Source organism: Schistocerca piceifrons, chromosome 2 (assembly GCF_021461385.2).
Source record: "Schistocerca piceifrons isolate TAMUIC-IGC-003096 chromosome 2, iqSchPice1.1, whole genome shotgun sequence".
In the NCBI taxonomy this organism is placed as follows: Eukaryota; Metazoa; Arthropoda; class Insecta; order Orthoptera; family Acrididae; genus Schistocerca; species Schistocerca piceifrons.
This window is the reverse complement of record NC_060139.1, coordinates 900,603,829-900,628,489: the sequence shown is the minus strand read 5'-3', so window position 1 is coordinate 900,628,489 and position 24,661 is coordinate 900,603,829. Positions and strand designations below refer to the sequence as shown.

At 41.0% G+C, this 24,661-nt stretch overlaps 1 protein-coding gene across 1 annotated transcript in view; it reads right to left on the bottom strand.

Annotated features, from left to right (window-relative positions):
- Window positions 1-24,661, bottom strand: part of LOC124777505 (caspase-1-like) — a 71,710-nt gene that overhangs the window by 15,737 nt on the left and 31,312 nt on the right. The window contains exons 3-5 of the mRNA XM_047252948.1: window positions 23,532-23,755; window positions 19,076-19,254; window positions 492-618 (exon numbers count right to left, since the gene is read on the bottom strand). Coding sequence (XP_047108904.1) covers window positions 492-618; window positions 19,076-19,254; window positions 23,532-23,755 — 530 coding nt within the window. The remainder of the gene's footprint in view (window positions 1-491; window positions 619-19,075; window positions 19,255-23,531; window positions 23,756-24,661) is intronic.

The window sequence follows — 24,661 nt, the reverse complement described above, 5'->3', positions numbered from 1 at the left end:
AGGCAGTAGCTGGAAAAGACACAGTATTAAAGTTTTCAAGCTTTCATGCCTAGTGGCTCCTTCCTCTGGAAGAAGGGGGAAGAGGGGTGATGGAAAAGGACTGATGAGATTTAGGAAAAGGGGAAGAGTTCAGAAAGGTCACTCAGAATCCCAGAACAGGGGAGACTTACCAGATGGGATGAAAGCAAAGACTCCCCCAATCTGGGGTTCTGGGTGACATTTCCAAATTCTACCCCTTTTCCTAAGCCTCACCAGTCCTTTTCCTGAACCCCTCTTCCTTCCCCTTCAGTCAAAAGAAGTAGCCATTGGGTCAAAAAGGTTGCAAACTTCAATATTTTTATAAGCGTGTTCTCCCACCATTGCTTGGTAAGCAGATTTTTTATCTATCCACTTACATTACATTTTTGAAAATTGATTAATTCTATGTTGTCATTATGATTTCATGTACTAGAATAATTTAACATCTCTAGCAGAATTAAAATTTTACAAACCTTCGTATGTGCTGTAGAACACTAAAATATCTGCTTCCTCAGGAACTGAAAACACATTTGATTCAGAGGAATCTGCTTGAATGTTAATTGTTCCAGCAGCAACAGATGTTTTATCTCCTCTACATGCCTTGAGAAATAAAGCAAAGAATAATAAATTAGTTATGAACAGACAGGACATTTTTATGCAAAGAATAATAAATTAGTTATGAACAGACAGGACATTTTTATGCAAGTGTAAGTCTGAGAAATGATATTTATAAGCAGTTTTTCTCATTTTGTCCACCTCTGGTTGGTGATTGGTCAGCACGATGGAATGTCATACCTAACGGCCCAGGTTTGATTCCTGGCTGGGTCGGAGATTTTCTCTGCTCAGGGACTGGGTGTTGTGTTGTCCTTATCATCATCATTTCATCCCCATCAACGCACAAGTTGCCAAAGTTGTGTCAACTCGACAGACTTGCACCAGGCGAATGGTCTACCTGACTGGAGGCCCTTGTCACACGGCATTTCCATTTACCTGATTTAATTAAGCTACACTCTGTTAGCCTTGTTTTACTTATGTTAATGTTCATCTGACAACCTCTTCTGAAGACACCACCCATACCATTCAACTAATCATCTGATCCTGACATCTCTGACTGAATTACAATTTCATTGGTAAATCTTAAAGTTTTTTATTCTCGCTGAATTTTAATTCCTTTCCAAGTATCTCTTTGGTTTCCTTTACTGGTTGGACATTGTACAGATTGAATAATGTGCAGCACAGGCTACAGCCCTATCTCACTCTTTCCACAATAGCTGCCTCCCTTTCATATCCATCAACTCTTGTAATTCAGTCTGCTTTATACGCAGGTCATAGATAGCGTTTCACTCCTTGTATTTTATCCCTGGTAACTACGGTATTCCATTATCATTATTTGATTTCATGTTGATACCTCTGTAGGCTACTTACTTGACCTGAAATTCTGTTCTTCCTAGCACCACATTTCACTAATTCTCACTACATCCCTTCAACCAATCCATTTCTCCTTTCAAATTCTTTAAACTATCAATAAGTTTAAGGTGTCTAACATTCACTGACCCATAGAATAATAGATTAATTTTTTCTGATGACAACATCTCCTGAGTGCTCCCCACCTGGAGATCACAATGGAGGACTATTTTACTTACTTAATCAGATCAGGATGTTTTAATAGCTGTAGTTTCCCCTTGCTTTTACCTGTCCTCAGCACCCACAAGCAAGGCACTACTGGGGCTAATATTGCAAAGCCAGATCAATCTGTAATCCAGACTATTACCCCTAAATAATTGATTCTTGACAAAATAATGTAACTGGATGCATCAAAAATCAATTTTTGAACTCCACTCCTTTTCCTGAGACCACAGAGGGAGGCCAAAAGATGAATACAGTAAGCAGATTCAGAGAGATATAAGTTGCAGTAGTAATTCCAAGATCAAGAAGCTTGCCCAGGAAAAAATACCATGGAAAGCTGCAACAAACCTGTCTTCAGACTGAAGACCATAACAACAGTAACCCCTTTTCCTAAACCTCTCCAGTTCTTTTCCTTCACCCCTCTTCCGTCCTCTTCAACCCTTCTGCTGAAAGAAGGAGCCACTGGCTCTGCAAGCTTGCATACCTGAAACCTTTTTTTATATGTGCATTCTCCTAGCACCACTTGGTGAGTAGATTTTTTTTATCTATCCTATTGCATTATATTGTCAAAGACTTTTATCCCTGTAACTACTGACTAAGCTGCAACCTCTCTGCACAAACCATATGTTAGTCTGACCTGTATACACCTACCACTCTGGCATAGCATGGCTATCTGCATTGTTGAGGAACATGAACCAACTCACAATAGCAAGGCATATGATTCGGGGGGGAGAGAGAAACATCATATTCATTATACTGTCTTTGCATCAAACATCTAAGGGTGACAGATCACATCATTGGGTACAACTTTCATTAGTGTCAAAATGTTTGTTGATGCTTTTGAGCAATGCTAAGTCTCCTTTAGTATTTGCCAGCCCTGGGTTTTGAGATTTCACCAAAATAGTGGTGTCTACTAACCAGGTGAGCTGCATATTACCTACCTTGTAAACTGATAGAGTGATTTTCAACAAGAAGACCTAAGGAATGAAAGTCTCTAAATGGAGAAAGACATCTTTCATGTGGACCAGACAACTGGATTATGGGCAACTCACAAGCCATGCACATGAAGCAGGGTCCCTATGCTGTGCTGCCTGTCCGGGGCATAGTTAATGCCAAAGATGCCTAGTGTCACCAGGAAGCATCAGCAAAATTTTGAATCTAAAGAAAGTTGTTCCCCATGATGTAATATATCATCCCTAGATGTTTGATACAAAGACTTGATAACACCCTATACAAATAAGTTTGGCAAATGATTATTTCTTTCAGAGTTTTATATGTATAAGTAATTTTTACCTTGTACAGTACTGTAATAACAAACAAATTTGTGGTGGGTGGCAGCAGAGTAATGTTTGAGAAAATTACCAGCGCTGACATATGTATCATACGAAGGGCCGAGACAGAATTGCTAAATGCTAAAAGTGAAACACAAACTCACATCCAAGAAAGGCTTATAAATATTTTTGGGGAAACTGCAATGGAAATCAGTGCATCTGCTCAATTTTTCACGGTGTGGAGCCTGCAGAGTGTGTGCTGTTGACCGATCACAAGTATAGTTACTGATGTGCCACTGCAGTAATGACACCAAAACATCTGGTGTGCATATAACACTGTATGTAGTGACTGTTGAGTAGTACCACATTGACTGATTTTAATTTTTTCCCATCTGACTAAATTATGCACAGTGTGTACTTGCAAAGTAAAACAAGGCAACATCTTACCAAGAAATCTTAGAATATAGCTAATGCTTCATAATTTAAAATTAATAATGAAAAAATATGATAAGGAGCATTATAACAAATGTTTCTCTGTTCTTACATAGTAAGGTGTTAATACCATAAGATACTGTTGTTATGTGCTTATTCACAACCACTCTTTCATGTAAGTATCCACAGTACCACCAAGCAGAAACTTTATGTAGTTGTGTAATTATTTACACTATAAAATTTGTCATGCATTAAATAGACGTTTTGGATGCTCTTCTTGCTCATAATATCTTTTAGACTCTTTGTCAGACATTTTATTACTTGATCACCTTAGGTCAGAGAGCTTTCTGCAGGAAATCTTAGTCTATGAGTAACATTTTCTGCAGAAAGTACATCTTTGTATAAAAGGACAATGGGCAAATGGTCTAAGCAAGCACTGGCCCTGCAGTGCATGTAGACAGACAGTGTACACAAGCCACATTGTCACCTTTATGTATGGGGATGCTGCACTCTCTGCTGAAGCACATAGAGAATGCAGGTTTACTTTTATAGCCATCACACGGGTAGTTGTATGTAACAGCATTCTAAGATCAAAAGATTACTAAGGAAAAAAAGAGAGATATGATGATGCAAAACTACTTTTGAGAAGTTTATAGATACATAAATGGGGATGTCAACATTTGGACCATTACTAATAAAGAACAAAATCAGTCACATATAACCACTTTCTAGAATCATCTGAAGAGCAGTTATGCAATACCGAGTTTATTCTTTAGTGGGAATGGATCAAATAGTCCTTTTCTGCACTACAAAAGATCTTTTTTTGTGTTACTGCTGATGGAGTTTCCCCATATTGTAATTTCTGATGTTCACATAATATTTAATCCATTATGCTGCATGTCCACAAATGCCACATACTTTAAGTATTTCTACTGTAACAAAAGCTTTTGATAGTCACTCTCACTAAACTGCATTGTATTCTTTAAACCTTATTATGATGAAGGACCTCCGTTCAGGATGTTTCGCTCTCTCACTGTGTTTCCTTAAAGACAAAAGAGTTGGTTTATTTAACATATTATCACCCCCTTTTTGTTTTGTAGAACTATCTTGTGGGGAAATCATCTAAAGGATAAGAATAATTGATTCATCTGAAGCGAGCACTAAGAATATTGTGAGAAATATGAAGTGCATTCAGAAAGTAATGCAACACAATTTTTCTGAAAGTAGATTGGTTTTATTCAGGATTACAATACACCATATTATTGCCACTCTTTTGGCTACAGAACCCTATTTTCAGCATACTCTCCATTCAGTGTGATGGTCTTATGTCACCTTGCTGGGAGGGCCTGTATGCCCACATGATAGCACTTGCTGGTTGAGGTCAAAGCCAATGTCTTGCTGCATCAATAACCTCCCCATCATCCACGCATTGTTCCCCACAGAGTGTATCGTTCATTGGGCCAAACAGATGGAAGCAGAACTGTGCGACATCTAGGCTGTAGGGAGGATGTCAGAACAGCCAATGAAATTTTTTGAGCTGCTCTTGGGTGCACAGACATTTGTGAGGCTTTGTGTTGTCATGGAAAAGGAGAAGTTCATTTGTATTTTTGTGGTAACAAACAAGCTGAAGCCTTTTTTTCAGTTTCCTGAGGGCAGCATAGCATTGTGTGGCCAGCTGGCAAATGGAAGATCAGACAGGTTTGCACAGTCTTGTTGCAATGATTACAGGATTCACTCAACAACTTACCATGATTTTGTTCACTGCCAGGTCTCTATAGACATTCTGCAAGCACCTATGAATATCTGTGGTGCTCTGGTTTTCAGACAAAAGAAACTCAATGATAACTCTCTGCTTGAAATGCACCTCTGTTACAGATGCTATTTTGAAGGCTATGCACAGTGCCACATCCTACTGGAACTTCATGACACCATAGGAGCTGAAGCAGGAATATTCCACGATATCCCATAACAAATTCTGCATATTTTCAACTGAAACTGCCTGAGAAAAGATTGCTGCATTACTTATTGTACACTCCTAATAGATAACCATATATCTTGTACAGGTGTGCCTAAGGATATTCAATTCCCAGTGCATTTACTGCTTAATGGTATTTGTTGCTGATAACAAAAATCTTTTTCTGTTGATCCATGATATGCAGAATAACAACACAAAACAACAAAAATAAGTTTCTTATTGACTTCACCTCCTTATCTAGCGTCCAGAGTGGCTTTATGTTCTCTGATACTAAGGTATTCAGCATTTTCTGATTTAACATAAAGCAAAAAATTAAAATTCCCAACCAGCTCAAAATTAAATTAAAAACATAACTCATTCTTTCTTACTGTAAATTATCTTGTCACTAGATTCAAGGAATTGTAAAGCTGTAAGTAGAAGTGATTTGGAGAAAGGTCTCTGTTGTTACATTTATAGGTATCAAATTTCTTTGAGAAATACTAATGTACTGAAGTGAGTATTAAGCAACCAATATTTAACTGAAGATGCTTCAGTTTTCTTTAAAGTAATAGCTTTCCTGCTAATGTAATAAGTTACCTTTAGCTGAAGTAAGTACAAATTGTATTAAGCTGTATAATTTATTGTTAATATAGATTATAGATTAAGTTTCTACAAATTGTATCTCTTAATGTTTACTTTGACTCATTCTGTTTCCCTGAAGTGCGTGTGATACAAACATTTGAATGATATACACTCCTGGAAATGGAAAAAAGAACACATTGACACCGGTGTGTCAGACCCACCATACTTGCTCTGGACACTGCGAGAGGGCTGTACAAGCAATGATCACACGCACGGCACAGCGGACACACCAGGAACCACGGTGTTGGCCGTCGAATGGCGCTAGCTGCGCAGCATTTGTGCACCGCCACCGTCAGTGTCAGCCAGTTTTCCGTGGCATATGGAGCTCCATCGCAGTCTTTAACACTGGTAGCATGCCGCGACAGCGTGGACGTGAACCGTATGTGCAGTTGACGGACTTTGAGCGAGGGCGTATAGTGGGCATGCGGGAGGCCGGGTGGACGTACCGCCGAATTGCTCTAAACGTGGGGCGTGAGGTCTCCACAGTACATCGATGTTGTCGCCAGTGGTCGGCGGAAGGTGCACGTGCCCGTCGACCTGGGACCGGACCGCAGCGGCGCACGGATGCACGCCAAGACCATAGGATCCTACGCAGTGCCGTAGGGGACCGCACCGCCACTTCCCAGCAAATTAGGGACACTGTTGCTCCTGGGATATCGGCGAGGACCATTCGCAACCATCTCCATGAAGCTGGGCTACGGTCCCGCACACCGTTAGGCCGTCTTCCGCTCACGCCCCAACATCGTGCAGCCCGCCTCCAGTGGTGTCGCGACAGGCGTGAATGGAGGGACGAATGGAGACTTGTCGTCTTCAGCGATGAGAGTCGCTTCTGCCTTGGTGCCAATGATGGTCGTATGCGTGTTTGGCGCCATGCAGGTGAGCGCCACAATCAGGACTGCATACGACCGAGGCACACAGGGCCAACACCCGGCATCATGGTGTGGGGAGCGATCTCCTACACTGGCCGTACACCGAGGGGACACTGAATAGTGCACGGTACATCCAAACCGTCATCGAACCCATCGTTCTACTATTCCTAGACCGGCAAGGGAACTTGCTGTTCCAACAGGACAATGCACCTCCGCATGTATCCCGTGCCACCCAATGTGCTCTAGAAGGTGTAAGTCAACTACCCTGGCCAGCAAGATCTCTGGATCTGTCCCCCATTGAGCATGTTTGGGACTGGATGAAGTGTCGTCTCACGCGGTCTGCACGTCCAGCACGAACGCTGGTCCAACTGAGGCGCCAGGTGGAAATGGCATGGGAAGCCGTTCCACAGGACTACATCCAGCATCTCTACGATCGTCTCCATGGGAGAATAGCAGCCTGCATTGCTGCGAAAGGTGGATATACACTGTACTAGTGCCGACATTGTGCATGCTCTGTTGCCTGTGTCTATGTGCCTGTGGTTCTGTCAGTGTGATCATGTGATGTATCTGACCCCAGGAATGTGTCAATAAAGTTTCCCCTTCCTGGGACAATGAATTCACGGTGTTCTTATTTCAATTTCCAGGAGTGTATATCTCCTTTAGTGTCATGAGAGGTAAGATAATTATAATAAATAATCCATTTCTAGGCCTGACACTGCATGTAGTGAGTACCTTCTAGGAAAAACTGATGGCAGCAGAATATTCCATACATCTTACATAACATGATGGGGTAGTATATTTACAGATTAATATTCTTTTTCAGCTTTTTTGCAACAGTACTAGTATACTTATCAAAAAGTACATAAATGGAGATGAAAAATTAATGAAAATAAATTAAATATCAGTAAACATAAAAACAGAATTACAATAACACAAAATCCTTCAATTGTTGAGTTGTCAATGGGCATACACAAAAAAGAAAGAAAATAGGCTAACTTTCGGTGAAATCTTTTTTTGAGCTAGAGTATAGATATACACAGGAAACACCCACACCCACCCACCTGCCAACCCAGTCCCCCATCCACCAACCCACCCATCCACCTAACCACCCTCACACCCACCCACACATGCACCGCCCCCCCCCCCCCCCCATACGCAATTACATGTGCTCACACACATACATGCACATGCACATGCACATGTGTGTACGCACCCACATGTGCACACATACACACATCTGTGCCCCTACATGGGACTGGTTGGGTGTGTGTGTTTTGCCAGGTGGACTAGTTTGGAGTGAGGGTTGTGTTGGGCGGGGTGGTTAAGGGAAGATAGAGATGGGAGGCGGGGAGAGGGGTCAGAGGTTGGTGTCTAGTGTCTCAGAGGGAGGCAGCCAGTTTCCCAGCTAGGACTGGAGGTGGAAGTGGTGGCAGATACACAGGCTAGGCATGTGATGTGCGTTGTCAGAGCCAGTGGGGAGCAGTGCATTATGAAGGTGGTGCAGGGATATGAGTCCAGGAAAATCTGGAAGCAAAGGTTGTGTTGTGAGGATAATTTCCATCTACATAGTTCAGAGAAGCTGGTGATGGAGGATAGCCCAGGATGTGAAGCAGCCATTGGAAATGAGCATGTTATACTCAGCTGCAAGTTGTGCCACTGGGAGGTCAACTTTGTTCTTGACAACAGCTTGTCAGTGAGCATTCATCCTGGTGGACAGCTGGTTGGTAGTCATACTGACATAAAAAGCTGTGCAGTGTTTGCAGCTGAGTTTATATTTGACATGGCTGCTTTCACTTATGGCCCAGTCTCTCGTGGAGTAGGATAAGCCTATGAGAGGAAGTGCTGGATGGGTGGATATGACAGGTCTTGAACCTTGGTTTTTCACAGGGATATGATCCCTGTGCCAAGGTTTGGGAGTGGGAGTGGCATAAGAATGGATTACAATGTTGTGTATGTTGGGTGGGTATGATGAGAGAAAACCAAAGTCCTGATGAAGATATGGTTTATTTGTTCCACACCACGGTAATATTGAGCAAAGAGGGAGCTCTCCTTTATAGCTGATTCTGGGGAGTGGTGGGAGGATGACAGGTGCGCAGGATATGGCACAGAAACAGACTAGGTTTAGGGGGTAATGCCTGTCTGTGAAACCCTTCATGAGACATTCAGCGTACTGGGCAAGGAAGTTCTCATCACTGACAATATATTGTCCAAGGGTGGCCAGACTGTATGTGTGGAATTTTTTGGTGTCGATGTTACAAAATCTGTCCATTATCCTGAATTGAAAGAGAGTCCCAGAAAGAGTGCAATGGCTACTTTATTGCCCTTAATCAAATAATAAAAAAACTCTGTTCATCACAATTTATAATTACAAATTAACTCTGCCTCTTGTGTGGTTCCAACCAAATACAGTTCTGTGGATTTGGCTCCAACTAATAACTCCCTGGAGCCAGAACTAAGAACTGAAATGACCAACATTCAAAGAGCTGTTTTCCAATGCAGAAGCCTGCTTTTTGGTGTTACACCGTTTTCACCAATGACACATCAACTAGAGCTTAATTGAAGGACTGCAAACAGCTGGCGAATGAATCATCTACGTCTCATTGACAGTAACTGTCTGTAGTGGTCCCTAGGATTCCTTAAATAGCTATTCTCCAGGAAGAGGCATGTTACCACCTAGTAACTCATGACTGGATGTAGATGTGGTCTTCTAATATTGTTAGTGATCTCTTGCTGTTACCTGGCAAGGTACGTGGTGGTCCACAGCTCCTCATGCACCTCCTAGCAATCTGGGGGTATACTTGAAAATCCCACATGGCTGCTACAGACTGCATGAGCATTCCTTTCCATGACTTGCACGTTACAGCTGTTGTGCGTGTTGTGGCTGGTGCCCTTGGGCACCATAGCAGATGCCACCTCCCAATACACCAACATCCCTCATGCCCATGGCCTTGCCTTATTGAATACTACATCTCCCAATGTCCTTCAGTCTCCAAACCCCATACCTCACTCTTTACACACCTTACTAACTATGTCCTGACACACAACTACTTTTTATTTGAAGGGAATGTATATGAACAAATCCATGGCACAGCAATGGGCACCCAGATGGCACCCTCCTATGCCAAACTGTTTACAGGCCACCTAGAGGAAACCTCCCTATCCTCATTCTTTCATAACCTCAACACCTTTTCTTCCATTTACTTCATGTGGTCATCCTCAAGACAATGTGCCATCTTCCTAGACACTGATCTCCACCTCTCTGACAGCTCCATCCACACCTCTGTCCACATAAAACCCACTAACCAGCAACAGTACCTGAATTTTGACAGCTGCCATTCCTTCCACACCAAAAAATCCCTCCCATACAGCTTGCCACCTGTGGAAAATGTATCCGCAGAGATAAGAACTTCCTTGCCCAGTATACTGAAGGTCTCATGAAGGCCTTTACAGACAGGCACTATCCACCAAACCTAGCCTGTAAAAAGATTTCCCATGCCATATCCTCACACACCCGCAATCATCCCACCACCCCAAGAACCAGCTACAGGGAGTGCCCCATCATCACTCAGTATCTCCCAGAACTAGAACAACTGAATCATATTCTTCATCAAGCCTTTGATTATCTCTCATCACGCCATGTAATGCAGGATGTTCTACCCACTATCCTTTCCACTCTTTCTAGAGCAGTATTCTATCACTCACCCAACCTACACAACATGGTAGTCCATTCCTATGGCACTCCCACTCCCAAGCCCTTGCCACAGGAATCATATGCCTGCAGAAGACCAATGTGCAAGATCTGTCCAATCCACCCAGCCAGTGCTTCCTACTCCAGTCCTCTCACAGACTTATCCTACCCCATCAGAGGCTGGGCCATGTGTGAAAGCATCCACGTAAAAGATAAACTCAGCTGCAAACACTGCGCAGCTTTTTATGTCAGTGTGCCACCAACCAGGATGAGTGGTCACTGCCAAACTTTTGTCAAGAACAAAGTTGACCACCTGCTGGCACAACCAGGGCCATCTGGTTCCTTCCCACCATTACTAGCTTCTCTAAACAATACAGTTGGGTGTTATCCTTGCAACACATTCTTTGCTTCCATAATCATTCTTGTCTCAATTCCTGATGATCCACTGTCACCACACTCTCCACCCAACAATTTTCCCTTTTCCTGTCCTGTCACCCTCTCCCAATTCATGTCCCCACATCACCTTCAGTCAGCACAGCTCCCCGATGGCTCTGACAACCACGCACCAGCCACCGCTCCCTCCAGCCGCCTCCCTCTGAGCCACAAGCCACTCACACCAATTCTTGTCCCTACCTCCTGCTTCTCTCTCATTCTATACACCCCACCTGATACAAACTCCACACCAACCTAGTTCACCAGCCAAAATTCAGCACTGGCATTATGCATTCAGCTGGTGCTATGTAGGGACAGAGTTGCATGTGTGTGTGGGGAAGCTTTTAAGTTTTCTTTCTTTTTGTGTGCACCTGTGGACAACTCAACACTTCTGCGTTTTGGTGAGTAGTCTCCTTTGATCCAAACGTATTGATATTCGACCAGTATTTAATTGTATGTACAAAATACTTCAATTAAGTTCTAGATGTAATGGTTATATAAGCCTTCATCAGTTCTCAAATAAATTCTGAACTTGAACTTTAATAACCAAAGGTTCTGTGCTGGTCTCAGTGATAAGTGCTAATCTGTTCACTTGGTCAATTATGCAGGTAACTTCTAGATTATTCTTTTACTTTTATTTTTATAGTACTAGAAAAGTAGTGACTATAAAAAAGCCACTTCTCTTTCTTTTCTGCTCCTCTGCTTCTATTATTTATTACTTTATATTAAGCCCAGAAACATAGCATATCTAATGACTGACTGAACATATGCACAGTGAGTTACTTTAAGGCAGTTACTACTACACACTAATCCTATTATCCTTAGAGCATAGCATGAGGCGGAATGCTTTTTACTATCTATATTGTATGTTTTCACTCCTTCAGTAGGTTGTCTATAGCTATTCCCAAAAATTTTCTGTTACTTAATGCAACTTACTGAGTCACTATTTAAATTTAATTTAATATTGTTATTATTTTTGTTCATGTAGAAAGTCACACTGTTTCTCTTTTTTATTTTAAGTGTTGCTTTATTCTCCTTTGAGTATTTGTGTACATATTTTAGCATGTAATCAGCTTCATACAGCATTAGCTCTCATATCTTATCCATGATTATTATATTGTTGTTTTCACCAAACACAATTTTGTTTCCATCCATGATATTTCCTGGAAAGTCATTAATATGCATGGTCAAGTCACATTAATGTCACAACTGCCTATGTTCAATGTCAAATTCCAATAACCACTCACGTATGCCACTTGGTAGCACCAGCAATGGAGGGTATATAAAGCATTTCACGGTGAAGTGGAAACAGTGCAGCTGTTGTCGTAATGTTGAAATGGAGCATCATTTACTTTCAGACCAAGAGTGGAATCATTTCTGAAATCGCTAACTTTGTAATCTGTTCAAGTGCTACCATGGCTACAACAGTTAAATGGTAAAATGGTGCTATCCAAAACTGGTGCCAAGGCAGCTATGGTGCACCAAGGGCCATAGATGACAGGGCTGAATTACAGCTGTGTTGATGGGGACTGGCAAATATACTTGCAGCTGTTGAGCAACTGACTGACCAGATAAACCAAGGGATTACCTACAAAGTCCCCTCAATGACCATTCAGTGAACATTGCTGAGAATGGGCCTCTGCTGGAGGCACCTGTTTCATGCACCAGTACTGACAGCTGTTCATCAGCAACAAAGGTTGGAATTTGCACACCTATACGACAACTGGACATCCACTGAGTGGTGACTTGTGGCCTTTCCAGATGAATCACGTTTCATGAGTGATGGACCATCAGAGAGGTGTAAGCTGGGGGAGGGTGCTCAATGGTCTGAGGAATGTTTTTGTGGCATTCGCTTCATGAGCTCATCATTCTGGAAGGCACAATGGATCAACACAAGTTTGCATCTACCCTTGTGGACCATATCTACCTCCACATGCAGTTTGTTTTTCTTCAGCATGATGGCACCTACCAGCAGAGCAATTCAATGTGTCACACAGCTCGCAGTGTACATACATAGTTTGAAGAGCACTGGAATAAGTTTTCTATACTCCGCTGGTCACCACACTCCTCTGATTTAAGCCCAATTGAGACTCTGTGGGACCACCTTGATTGGCCTGTTCCAAGTATATTGGTCTGTGCTACTCTAAGTGCTCCAGTAATGAGTAATGACTGGAACTACCAGTTTACTACTACTACTCTTGTTTCTTGTTCCTAGTGATGGTTAAGGACTGATGGAATTGGAACAGATGGTAGTCATTGTGGAAGGAAGGGTGGCAGCCAGATCTCAAATCTTTTCTCAAATTCTTAGGCCCATCCCAGAACCGCTGCCCAGAGTCCATCTCCCTCCTCACCCCTACCACTCCCCGCACTCCTACGTTCTACATGCTTCCTAAAGTCCATAAACCCAACCACCCAGGATGCACCATTGTGGCCGATTACTGTGGCCGCACTGAGAGAATCTCTGCTCTTGTAGATCAACAACTTCAGCCTATTGCCTGCAACCTACCTTCCTATATAAATGATACCAACCATTTCCTCCACCAACTCTCCACAGTTCCTGTTCCTTTACCACATGGTGCACTGCTCATCAGTATTGATGCCACCTCCCTTTACACTAACATCCTTAATGCCCATGGCCTAACTGCTATTGAACATTTACTTTCCCAATGCCCAACACATTCCCGACCAACAATCTTATTCCTAGCTGCCACAACCAACAATATCCTCATCCACAAATACTTCTCCTTTGAAGGCACTACCTAGACCATGTCCTATGTGAGCGACAGAAGCGAGTGACAGCGCGCAGCAGCTTCAGGCGACAAAACACGACCGTATTTGTAGTTACGGATGTGTCCTACGTAAGTGATGTCTGTGTCACTGACTGCCTCCTGCTGCAACTGGCAATGCTTGAATTCAAACATGTTTGAATCTCGTCACTGCAGCACATGCAACAGAGAGCAACAGCCATGTGTCTTCTCGGCAAAGCTATGACAGTAGCTATGAATTACTTAACATCAGATTTTAAGAAAACAATTTGGTGAAAGAATTTGATTCTTCCGCAACCTATAGCTTGATCTCTTTAAACGATAAAGATCTGAATTTATTTTCATTATTTGTCATAGTTACTGTGCTGCATGAAATTGAGTACATGGCTGCACAAAATTTTTAAGAATTTGAAGAGGTAAAATCACACTGCGTAGACTTTTTGTATAGTTCATTTAAGGCCATACATAGTTGGGTATGAAATGTAACCATTATATCTAAATTGTATTTAAAGTTGAGACTGGAATGATAACTCTTTTCATTCTTGAGATATTGGTTGTTATATCTGTGGGTGGGTCGCTCATGGCGCGTCTGAACCCTTCCTGTATTTCAGCAAGCAAGTGGTAAAAATCGTCGTATTTCATAAAAGGTTCAAGATAGCAAAATGATGAATTTTGGAAATGACAGCATGCAGGAAGGACTATTTTATCATATGATTAACACTCAATATGTTTTCATAAATGTGTGAGCAGAGCAAAAACAAGACTCCCTATAACTTACACCATGAGGTTTTGTCCAAATTTTCATAGCCAAACAAAGGGAGAGAAACAGGTACACGGGGTATCAAAGTGACCAACGTGAGGTCTAGTTTGGCATGAAAATATTTAACTGCTTGAAATTAATCAGGGTAATTAATGAAAACTTAATTAATAAGCTGAGGAAAAATTGAAATATTTCACAAAAAGCTGTTCTAAATTAAGTGTCAAAAATTTCATCTGTTCCAGACCTAGCTATTTTGCACATAAAAGATACATTGTTGTGGTATTTAAATGTCAAAAAGGCTTCCTTTGAATCAAGTACATTAGGAAGGCAAATGAAGAGTCAGTTTAAGATCATGCTTTTTGAATAAAACTTGAAATTAAAAAATGAAAGAAATCAGTCAAATATTTTATGAAATGATTTGTGTTAAAGAAATAAGTAGATCAGAGAAACATTCTACATGCCTTTGAATGATGCTCTAAATCATGAACAGAAAATGAAGTGCACCAAATGTTTTCCTAATATTTTTTATTTCATACCTTTCGACAAATCATTAAACAAAACGTTTGACTTTCTTTTCAAAAATTTTGTGAGCTTTACTTTTACAGACTATTTAGAGTAATTGAAACACTTGGCCTTAACATTGACTGCTGATGAATTACGTTCACAACATCAAATATCTGTAAAATTTCTTGGTTCATTGTAATTCATTAGGAATTAAATGTGTGTGATATACTGGGACAGGTGTGAAGATCAAGTTCTTTGGCAAGACCTTGAAAATATACTTAGCAATGCAGTGTAAACAGTGTACACAAAACTTAGTATACAGAATTGTAACTGCGTCAGTAAAAATACAAAAATGATCCAGAGTTAAACCCAGGACCTGGCCATAACACGTGATCATGAACTGTATATGCAACTCCTGCATCACGGCTAGCTTTTAACCGGAATCAATCCATGAACATATATTTGTATTTAGCGTAGTCAGTCATGTAGTAGTCATTGCTCCACATTTATTGGCTGTTAAAAGTTGTTGATCATATAAAAAAATATTCATATTTAATTTATTAATGAGATAGTCAAATGCTCCTCTGCTCATTCACGTGTATTCGAAGAATTTATCTGGTGATCTTCATAGTTGATGATATTTATGAAATTCTCCATGGAGATTCCTCCCTTTGTAAATTTCATGTACAGCATTCCTTTTTGCTTTATTTTCTTAAGTAAACCTAACTCAGTAGCCTTACTCTCCAGCTACAGTATTCTACAGTTTAGGGATGCCATTTTATAGAAACAGCTGGTTGGCTCTAAGCAGCCATCTTGTAGCTTGACTTGGTCGCTCGCAAGCAGGGCACCTGAGCTTTTTGCCCGATGATGATGCTTGTTGCTGGAGTGTTGCATATCCAGAAGTTGCTCGCTGTCACTTGCTTCTGTCACTCACGTAGGACATGGCCCAACAAACAAATCCAGGGTATGGCTATGGGCACCAACATGACACCATCCTATGCCAACCTATACATGGGCCATCTAGAGCAATCCTTCCTAAATACTCAGAATCCCATACCCCTCACCTGGTTCAGATTAATTGATGACATCTTCATGATCTAGATTGAGGGGGAGGCCACCCTAACTACGTTCCTCCAGAACCTCAATACCTTCTCTCCTATTCACTTCACCTGGTCCTCCTCAACCCAAGAAGCCACCTTCCTCAAGGTTGATCTCCACTTCAAAGATGACTACATCAGTACCTCAGTCCACATAAAACCTACCACCTACCAGTTGCCACCCATTCCACACAAAGAAGTCTGTTCCATACAACCTACCCACCCATGGACACCGCATCTGTAGTGACAAGCGGTCCCTCTCAAAATATACCAAGGGTCTCACTGAGGCCTGCACAGACCCTCCCAACCTTGTAGAAAAACAAATCTCCAGTACCTTATCTCTCCAGTCATCCATCATCTCCCAAAGTCCCACTGTCTGGTCACAGAGGATCGTTTCCCTTCTGACTCAGTACCACCTGGGACTGGAGCAACTGAATCACATCCTCCACCAGGGTTTCGACTACCTCTCATCATGCCCTGAAACGAGGAATGTCCTACCCACTATCCTTCCCACCCCTCTCACAGTGGCATTCTGCTGCCCATTGAACCTATGCAATATCCTCATCCATTCCCCACAACCCCTGCTCTCAACCCCTTGGCTGATGGCTCCTTGTAACAGACCTAGATGCAAGACCTGTCCAGTTCATCCCCCCCATCACCAGCAACTCCAGTCAGGTCACAGGCATCACTGATCCCATCAAAGTCAGGGCTACCAGTGACACCAACCATGTGATCTTCAAGTTAACCTGCATTCTACAGGGGTATGACAACAAACAAGCTATCTGTCCACATGAATGCCCACCAACAAAACTGTGGCCCAGTTGCTGAGCAGGCTGCCCAACATGACATTCTTCATTTCAATGACTGCTTCATAGCCTGTACTATCTGGATCCTTCCTAAAAACACCAGCTTTTCTGAATTGTGCAGGTGGGAACTCTCCCTGCAACATATCCTATGTTCCCATAACCCTCCTGCCTCCTGGCTTCAATTTTCATTAGTCATTGCCCTTGCCAATCTAGTCCCTTCCCAGTTCTCATTCCAGCATTACATAGCCCTCAGTCTTTTTACTTCTGTCCTTTTCCACTAACCCCCCCCCTCCCCCCCAGCCCCCCCTCCCTCTCACTCTGTCTAACCTGCCAACTGCACCTAGCTGCCCTACCCTCTCTCCACCTCATTCCTGAAAGCTCCCAGAAGCAGCACTTTACCATCGCCATCCACTACCCTGCTATTCCTCCCTCTCCCTCTCCTCCTCCCCCTCCAAATCCCTGCCCTATAGTTGGCGGTTCGCGCAAGCCCGCCAAGATGAGGGAGATTGCTGCATTGCCAGTTGTACACGCCAAGAGAAGCAGCGCCATAGTATAGTTCGCAAACTTACGTTTAGGGGGGAATGTGCAGTTGATGAAGTAAAGCCACCATGGCCGCATTAACCCTTTCGCTGCTACAGAGACGTGCTCCCCGCATTGCGCGATGTGCGTGATTTTGTCATCATTGCATTGCTCACCTGTGCAGACACATGGTGTTTTGACTGCTTTGACACTTTATCATTCAATTTCATAAAAACTATTTGGCCCAAAAATTTGATTTTTACACATCTTCTTGACTGATACCTTCCCCCCATAAATGACTTAATTTTGTTTCGATGTTCAACGCAGTTATTGTGCAGCATTAGATGTAGTGAACCATTGCACGAAATTTTGAAGAGTTTGCAGAGGTAAAAGTCCATAGCGTATACTTTCCATATGGTTGACTTTAGTTGCCACTAGAAATTTCGTTCGTTGTTGATCCATTAACTCAGTTTTTTATTACAGAGGGCAGCTAACCCTCTGACCGAACACACTGAGTTACCGTGCCGGCTAACTCAAAACCTTTCGCTTAGCAGTCATACACTTTAACCATTACGCTAACGCAGCTCGTCATTTAACACATCTCCTGGAGGACTTTAAAATGTCACACAAAATACCGACAAACACTGTTGGTATGACTATGAATTACTCACGTTTTGTTGAAGTACAATAGTAAATAACAATTACCACTGTTCTTTAGTACGCAAAAGTGGTTAGTGAGAATGATACAAACACCTTTCCTTGCTATCACCTGAATTAGGAGGCTTATTGCTTGTTTGGTTTAATTAATTAATAGAATATGAAGCAATTGGTATAAAGAATGCTTTTTCCAAACTTTCTATAAAAGAAAGTCTGCTATCAAGACATTGCTTTTGTTCAATTACTTTATTTATGAGTGAACGTTTCTAAAACTGAAGACACTCGTCCGTGCTCTGCACTGCAGTCGAGCTCTGGCAACGTCGTTCTCTGTTAATTGGCTGACTGTGTTTTGTGACATCAGATGCACAGAACGAACCTAAACTCGGCCGCCGTCATAAATGATGCGCTCTTTAGCCTCCTCCTTACCCCACCACCCGCTTGCATCTTCCATCGTGCATTGCTGCTCTCAGTCTGGCTTCAACAGACAGTGGTCATGTGAGTGGGTGAGTTGCATGTGTGTGTGTGTGTGTGTGTGTGTGTGTGCATGTGTGTGTGTGTGTGTGTGTGTGTGAGATCTATTTTTGACAAAGGACTATGGGCCAAAAGCTTTATTTGTGACAGTCTTTTTGCTGCACCTGTCTGCAACTCAGCATTTCCGCTATATGGTAAGTGGCAACTTTCCTTTTCATAACCAAGTTAAATGTTTTATTGTTATAATTTTTATGATAATGAATTAAAATAACCAAATTAAATGTTTCGTTAAATTCCGTAAGTTTTTAAATGACTTATTGATTCTACAAAGGTAATAGTTGTTTTTATTGTTATGAGTTAGTTGTAATATTCACGTAAATGATAATTATGACTTGTGACATATCTATGTGTAACAACACACAGTGGGATTTCTGGGACCAACAAAAATCAAATTCAGTTCAGTGGCATTTCAAAGTCATAGTGATCTTAACATCATTATTTTGAACACTTTTATTTCCTGCAGAATTATATATCATATGTCTTCCAATATAAGAGCTCTATTACCTGAATAAAAAATAATTTCGGCTTTCCTGTAAGTGAAAGGCATTTATTCGATGTGAAAGATCCAATCAATTCTTCTTCAGTGTACCAGTCATCATAAGCGGCCAGACCTCCTCTATCATTCCCATGTGTGAGCACAGCCACAGCAAGGCAGTCAGTATCAGAATGATCTCTCTCCGCAACTGTTAACACACACAAATACATAAACATCTGAACTACAATAAGTATTGAATTAACTTATAAATATTTTTGACTTCCTCATCAGAATGTAAGGATGTTATTTCTAATAAATAGTATTTATTTATTGCTAAAACATTCAAGCTTACAGGTTAGAGGCTTTTAATTCTTTTCTAACTGTGGGAGTTAATTCTGAGTCAGTGTGCTGTCAAAAGAAACACTCCTGTGGGGAATGAATACAAGTGATAATGAAATGTGTATTCTAAATATCTACTAAAAGGGCAGTTGGGTATGTAATTGGATTTGACTACCAGAGTGACATTAAGTAAGTTGTACCAAACAACAAATACATTATGCAATCTTTTCAGAATTTATAACAATAGCAATCTAATATGTAAAATGAAACTGAGTATTAAGTTAATAAGTGCTAAACACATTCAGCACAAATAAAGATTAACTAATTTGAATAACACTAATTCACAAGGACAAATGCAGAAAGTGTGTCGACATGAATAATAGGAATGACACTACAATTAACATTCTACTGCAAAGCCTGCTTGATACATCACAATGTCAAAGACTTTGAATTCAAGAAAATTTTGTACAAAACACTACAGTTGATAAAGAGGAAACTGAGTAAATGATAACAGATGAGGCATCAAATTCATTGCAACAAATGTATTATCCAGATATATCTGTGAAAAGAGGCCAAAACTTACAATGAACAAAGTACAAGAAAAATAATTAAAGTTACTGATATATTAACCCTTTAACTGCTCTAGACGTATTAACGTGCTCACCTTTGTACTGTCCCTGTGTGCTCTGAATGTGTTTACATGTGCCACCAGTCCTTCTGCCTGGTAATCTGAATGTTTCTATGCATAGACATGTTCAGAGTACCAGGTAGAAGGACTTGTGGCATGTGTAATCATGTTCAGAGCACATAGGGACAGGTACAAAGGTGTGTGCATGAACACATCCACAGCAGTTAAAGGGTTAAGATGCTAACAGGCATGACCTGGTGTAGTGGATTGGTTTGGTAACTAGAGAGGGTCAGTTTTCAAATGAATGGTATAATAAACACTTGTATATTAAAATGCAAATCGGTACACAACACATGGGACCTATGTTGTGATTCAGCTTGTTCAGTTGTAACTGATCAGTTCTGTTTGTGAAGTACACAGGTGCCTCATATATAAATGAATACAACTACATATTGTTAAATTGGACAGAAATATTTTTACCTTTTCTAATTTGTTACTAGTAGGTAATATTACAATAGGTGTTGCAACATCAAATTATTAAAGTAAAATTTTGTAATAATTATATCAAAATGCAGGTACTGTAATAGTAAGAGGCATCTTGAGAGCAATGTTTGTCAACTCGGAGAGCCTTATGCCACAGCAGAAGAAAGGGACTGCTACTGATTAAGAATTGCTGGTGATCTACATGACCATTAAACATTTTTGATTCTTTGTGAAAAGAAGACAATTTGTAATTTTTACTGACCACAAACCACTAACTTGTTTTTTCCTATGTGCAATGGTTCATGGCTCACCATAGCAGTGTTGTAAACAAGCAGAATATATAGCCTAGTTTACAACCAATTTGTGGCAAAATTCATGTAGAAACATCATTGTCACAGACTGCTTGCCACGAAACAGCATCAGCCTCCAAGCAGACCCCTGTGTTGATAGAGCAACCAAGCAACAAGAGGACACAGTACCACATGACTTACTCCAAAGTGAACACATGGTCCTGCAGGTGCAACATATTTCTTTCTCAGATTGTGCCATGAGTACCTGATGTGACAAATACTGGGACAAACAATGCCAGTACAGTCCCCTCAGAATCTTGGCACATAGTTTTCTGAGCACTGCATAATTTGGCTCATCCAGGCAATACTAAAATTATTTGCAAGCAAGTTGCTGTGTCCAGGAATCCAGAGGTACTGCTGAGCTTAGCATGCTCCTGCCTCCACTGGTAATGCAGAAAAGTCAGCTGACATACCTTCATACCAGCTGCAGATTTTCCATTGCCAAAAGGAAGGTTTTCATGTTTATATGAGGGGGTACTCAAAAGAAACTGGAATAGCATTGCATGAGGAGAGCTTGTGTAGTAATCATTTCTGCCACTAGGTGTGTATGGTGCACCTGTGCTGTTAACCTGGCCTGTTCTGTTCATCTGCTGTGGTTGTTTTTGCTAGCACCGTTTCATTCTTCTTTCATGTTTTATGATGGCAAGATTCAGAGTTTGTTCCCTCAGGTCAGACCATCAATCAGACCTTTTATTTGGAAGTTTTAAGATGATTGCACAACAGTGTTTGTCACAAAAGACTAAATTTGTGGCAGAAAGGAGTCTGGTTCTTCCACCATGACAATGCACCAGCACACACAGCCATCTCTTAGACAGTTTTTGGCTAAAAATGGCATGGTTCTGCTGCCCCACGCACGTTACTCACCTGACATGGGTCTATGCAACTTTTTCCTATTTCCACACACGAAAAGGGACATGAAAGGATGTGATTTGACAACAATGAAGAGAACAAGGAAAAAACTGAGGGAGAAGCTGTCAACCATTTCTAAAGATCACTAAAAAAACATTTTGAAATGTGGAAGCACCAGTGGGACAAATGTATCAGTTGTAATGGAGAGTGTTTTGGAGGGAACAAGGATTTTTTGTAAACAATTTGAAAATCTATAGCTTTTCAAAAAATCTATAGTTATTTTTTTTTGGGGAGGGGGGGGGGGGGGAGGGCACCCCCTCTTATGTGGACAAAGCAGTGCCATTACTTTACTCTACTGGTCATCACTACCTGATTACTGTACTGGATCATTCTAAAGGTGACCCAAAGCTCTCCACAGAGACACCCACAAAGGTGTTGTTGCTTACATGGTTTTTGAGATTTGGAATTCCTCAAACCATTACAACTGATTGTGGATACCAGTTTGAGTCACTGCAGTTTAATGAGGTACTTCAGCTACATGGCTGCAACCATCTTTGCAACAATAGCTACCACCCTTCTATAATGGAATGGTGGGGAAGCTACATCACATGCTAAATGCAGCACTGATGTGATACACATCAGTGTGGATGCATGCTTTGCCACTGATATTGTTAGGCCTCTGCACATCAGTAAATGAGGATCTGAAATGTTCAACACCCTATTGGTATATGATGAGCAGTTGTGTGTGCCAGTTGAATTCATTTTACCAGCACCACTCCAGCTGACCACTCCAGAAACAGTGACAGAGTTTGACTGCAGTTCACCTCTGGATGAGAAGTTTACATGCAGCTCCACCTGTGAGGCATGGAGAGAGAAAGGTTTTCATCCATAAAGATCTGCTTACAGCATCACATGCCTAGCTCGGAGATGATACTATGTGCCCACCATTACACTCATCATATACAGGTCCCTACAGTATGAATTCAAAACATGGAACACTTTCAAAATAGGCCAAAACAGCAGGCACAAAAGCCTCCACAGAGTGACTAAAGCCTGCTTACCTCTACAAGGAGCAGCCTCTGCAGCACTGGCCTGTCAGTTTTTCCACCAACCTGTCCTGAGCCAACGACACTTTGTGACAGTGCAGCCTCCCTGGAGACTCCAGAGATCAAAATGATTATTCTGACGAGTTACTCACATTAAGAGGGAGGGTGGGGGCTGGTGTGGTGACATCTGTTCCTGAACAAGTAGCAGAGAGTCTTTATTATTGATATGAGTTTTGTTAGATATTCTTTGTATTTCTTTGTTTTGTTACAACTTAGTGTGTGTATGATAAAAAGAACACACTGAATAATCATCATATCCACAGTTTTTCTATGGGAATTATTTCTTGTTGACAAATTACCCATACATATATTCAATGTTCACCACCCAACTGGTGTATGGTTAGCAGTTTTTGAGGATTGGAATTCCTCAAACCATTACAGTTGATTGTGGATGCCAGTTCAAGTCACTGCAGTTTACCAAGGTCCTTCAGCTATGTGTCTGAAACCATCTATGCTATTTTAGATGATGCAGCAAAATTAATACTAATGTTAATGATGTCTTATGGTTGCAATATAGGTTAACAGATTTGGTCTAGTTCAGAAACATTTGGTTTTCTCTAGTTGTATTGCATGTGTTGCATTGAGGTTATAGAGTAATTTTAATTTTTTAAATTTTTATGTGTGTTCTGAAGATGACTGACTGAAACTGCTACTCATTGTGATCAGTTTCCTGCAGAGAACATTAAATTTAAATGCTATTCTTTAAGTATAATTAATCTAATACACTTACCCTCTTTTAATTTTTCTTGAATTTCAGCTTTTTTCATGTTATCTTTCAAAGGTTCTATAACAAAGTTGTATTTCTTGAAGCATTCCTGAAGACTTTGCCTATCAACTTGTGTACCACTTCTTTCTCTGTTGGATGGTTGCAGGAACTCTTCATGATTGAAAATAAGTGCTAATCTTTTTTGACCCTGTTTGGGATATACATCATCTGACTCTGCTGGTACTATTCTGAAAATAATAAGAAAATGTGTGTCACTAAAGAAATTATCACAAAATATTTTGGCATGAAACTATGTGGTTCTATCTTCACACAGTAGACATTACATAACAAACATAAAATGTGGTGACTTAAAAGTTCCAAATACTGATATTCAGTCACATGTTTAATGTATTCATTTCAGGCATGATCTAATCATAATCTTTACATCTCTAGCAAACATGGGTGACATTCTCTTTGTGTGAAGATGGACAAAATCCTCCATACTTTTTTCAAACATGGAAAATTCAATCCAAATAACAACAACAACTAATAGTAGATACTGAGTTTCACTGTTGTGCTGTTAGAAGTTTCTTTTTTATGGGTCACTGGGAAAAGGTTGTTCTAAAATGAAAGTGATTCTTCTATGGACTTGTGATAGGAAAGATGAGGCAATCAGGAAAGCAAAGTGAGGTGCAGGGTTTTGGTGGGAGTGGAGTTTGGATTGGGGTATTGTAAGTATCTGCTGTTAACTAAGAAACTTGATTTAATAACAAAACTCACAACACCACAGCACTTGCAGAAACAAACAAGCCAAGTACTTGTGCTCAATCTTCCACATTAGTGAACTTCTGACATAACAATATAAATATGATAAAAGATATTTACTCATATCACAGAAACAAAATAATTAAAACTTCAAACAGGTGCCAAAAAACATAAAACTTAGCCAAAGATATATGTATATGGATATGTATCATTCATTAGAATTATAGCTTCATCCAAATGGCTGGCTCTGAGCACTATGGGACTCAACTGCTGTGGTCATAAGTCCCCTAGAACTTAGAACTACTTAAACCCAACTAACCTAAGGACATCACACACATCCATGCCCGAGGCAGGATTCGAACCTGCGACCGTAGCGGTCGTGCGGTTCC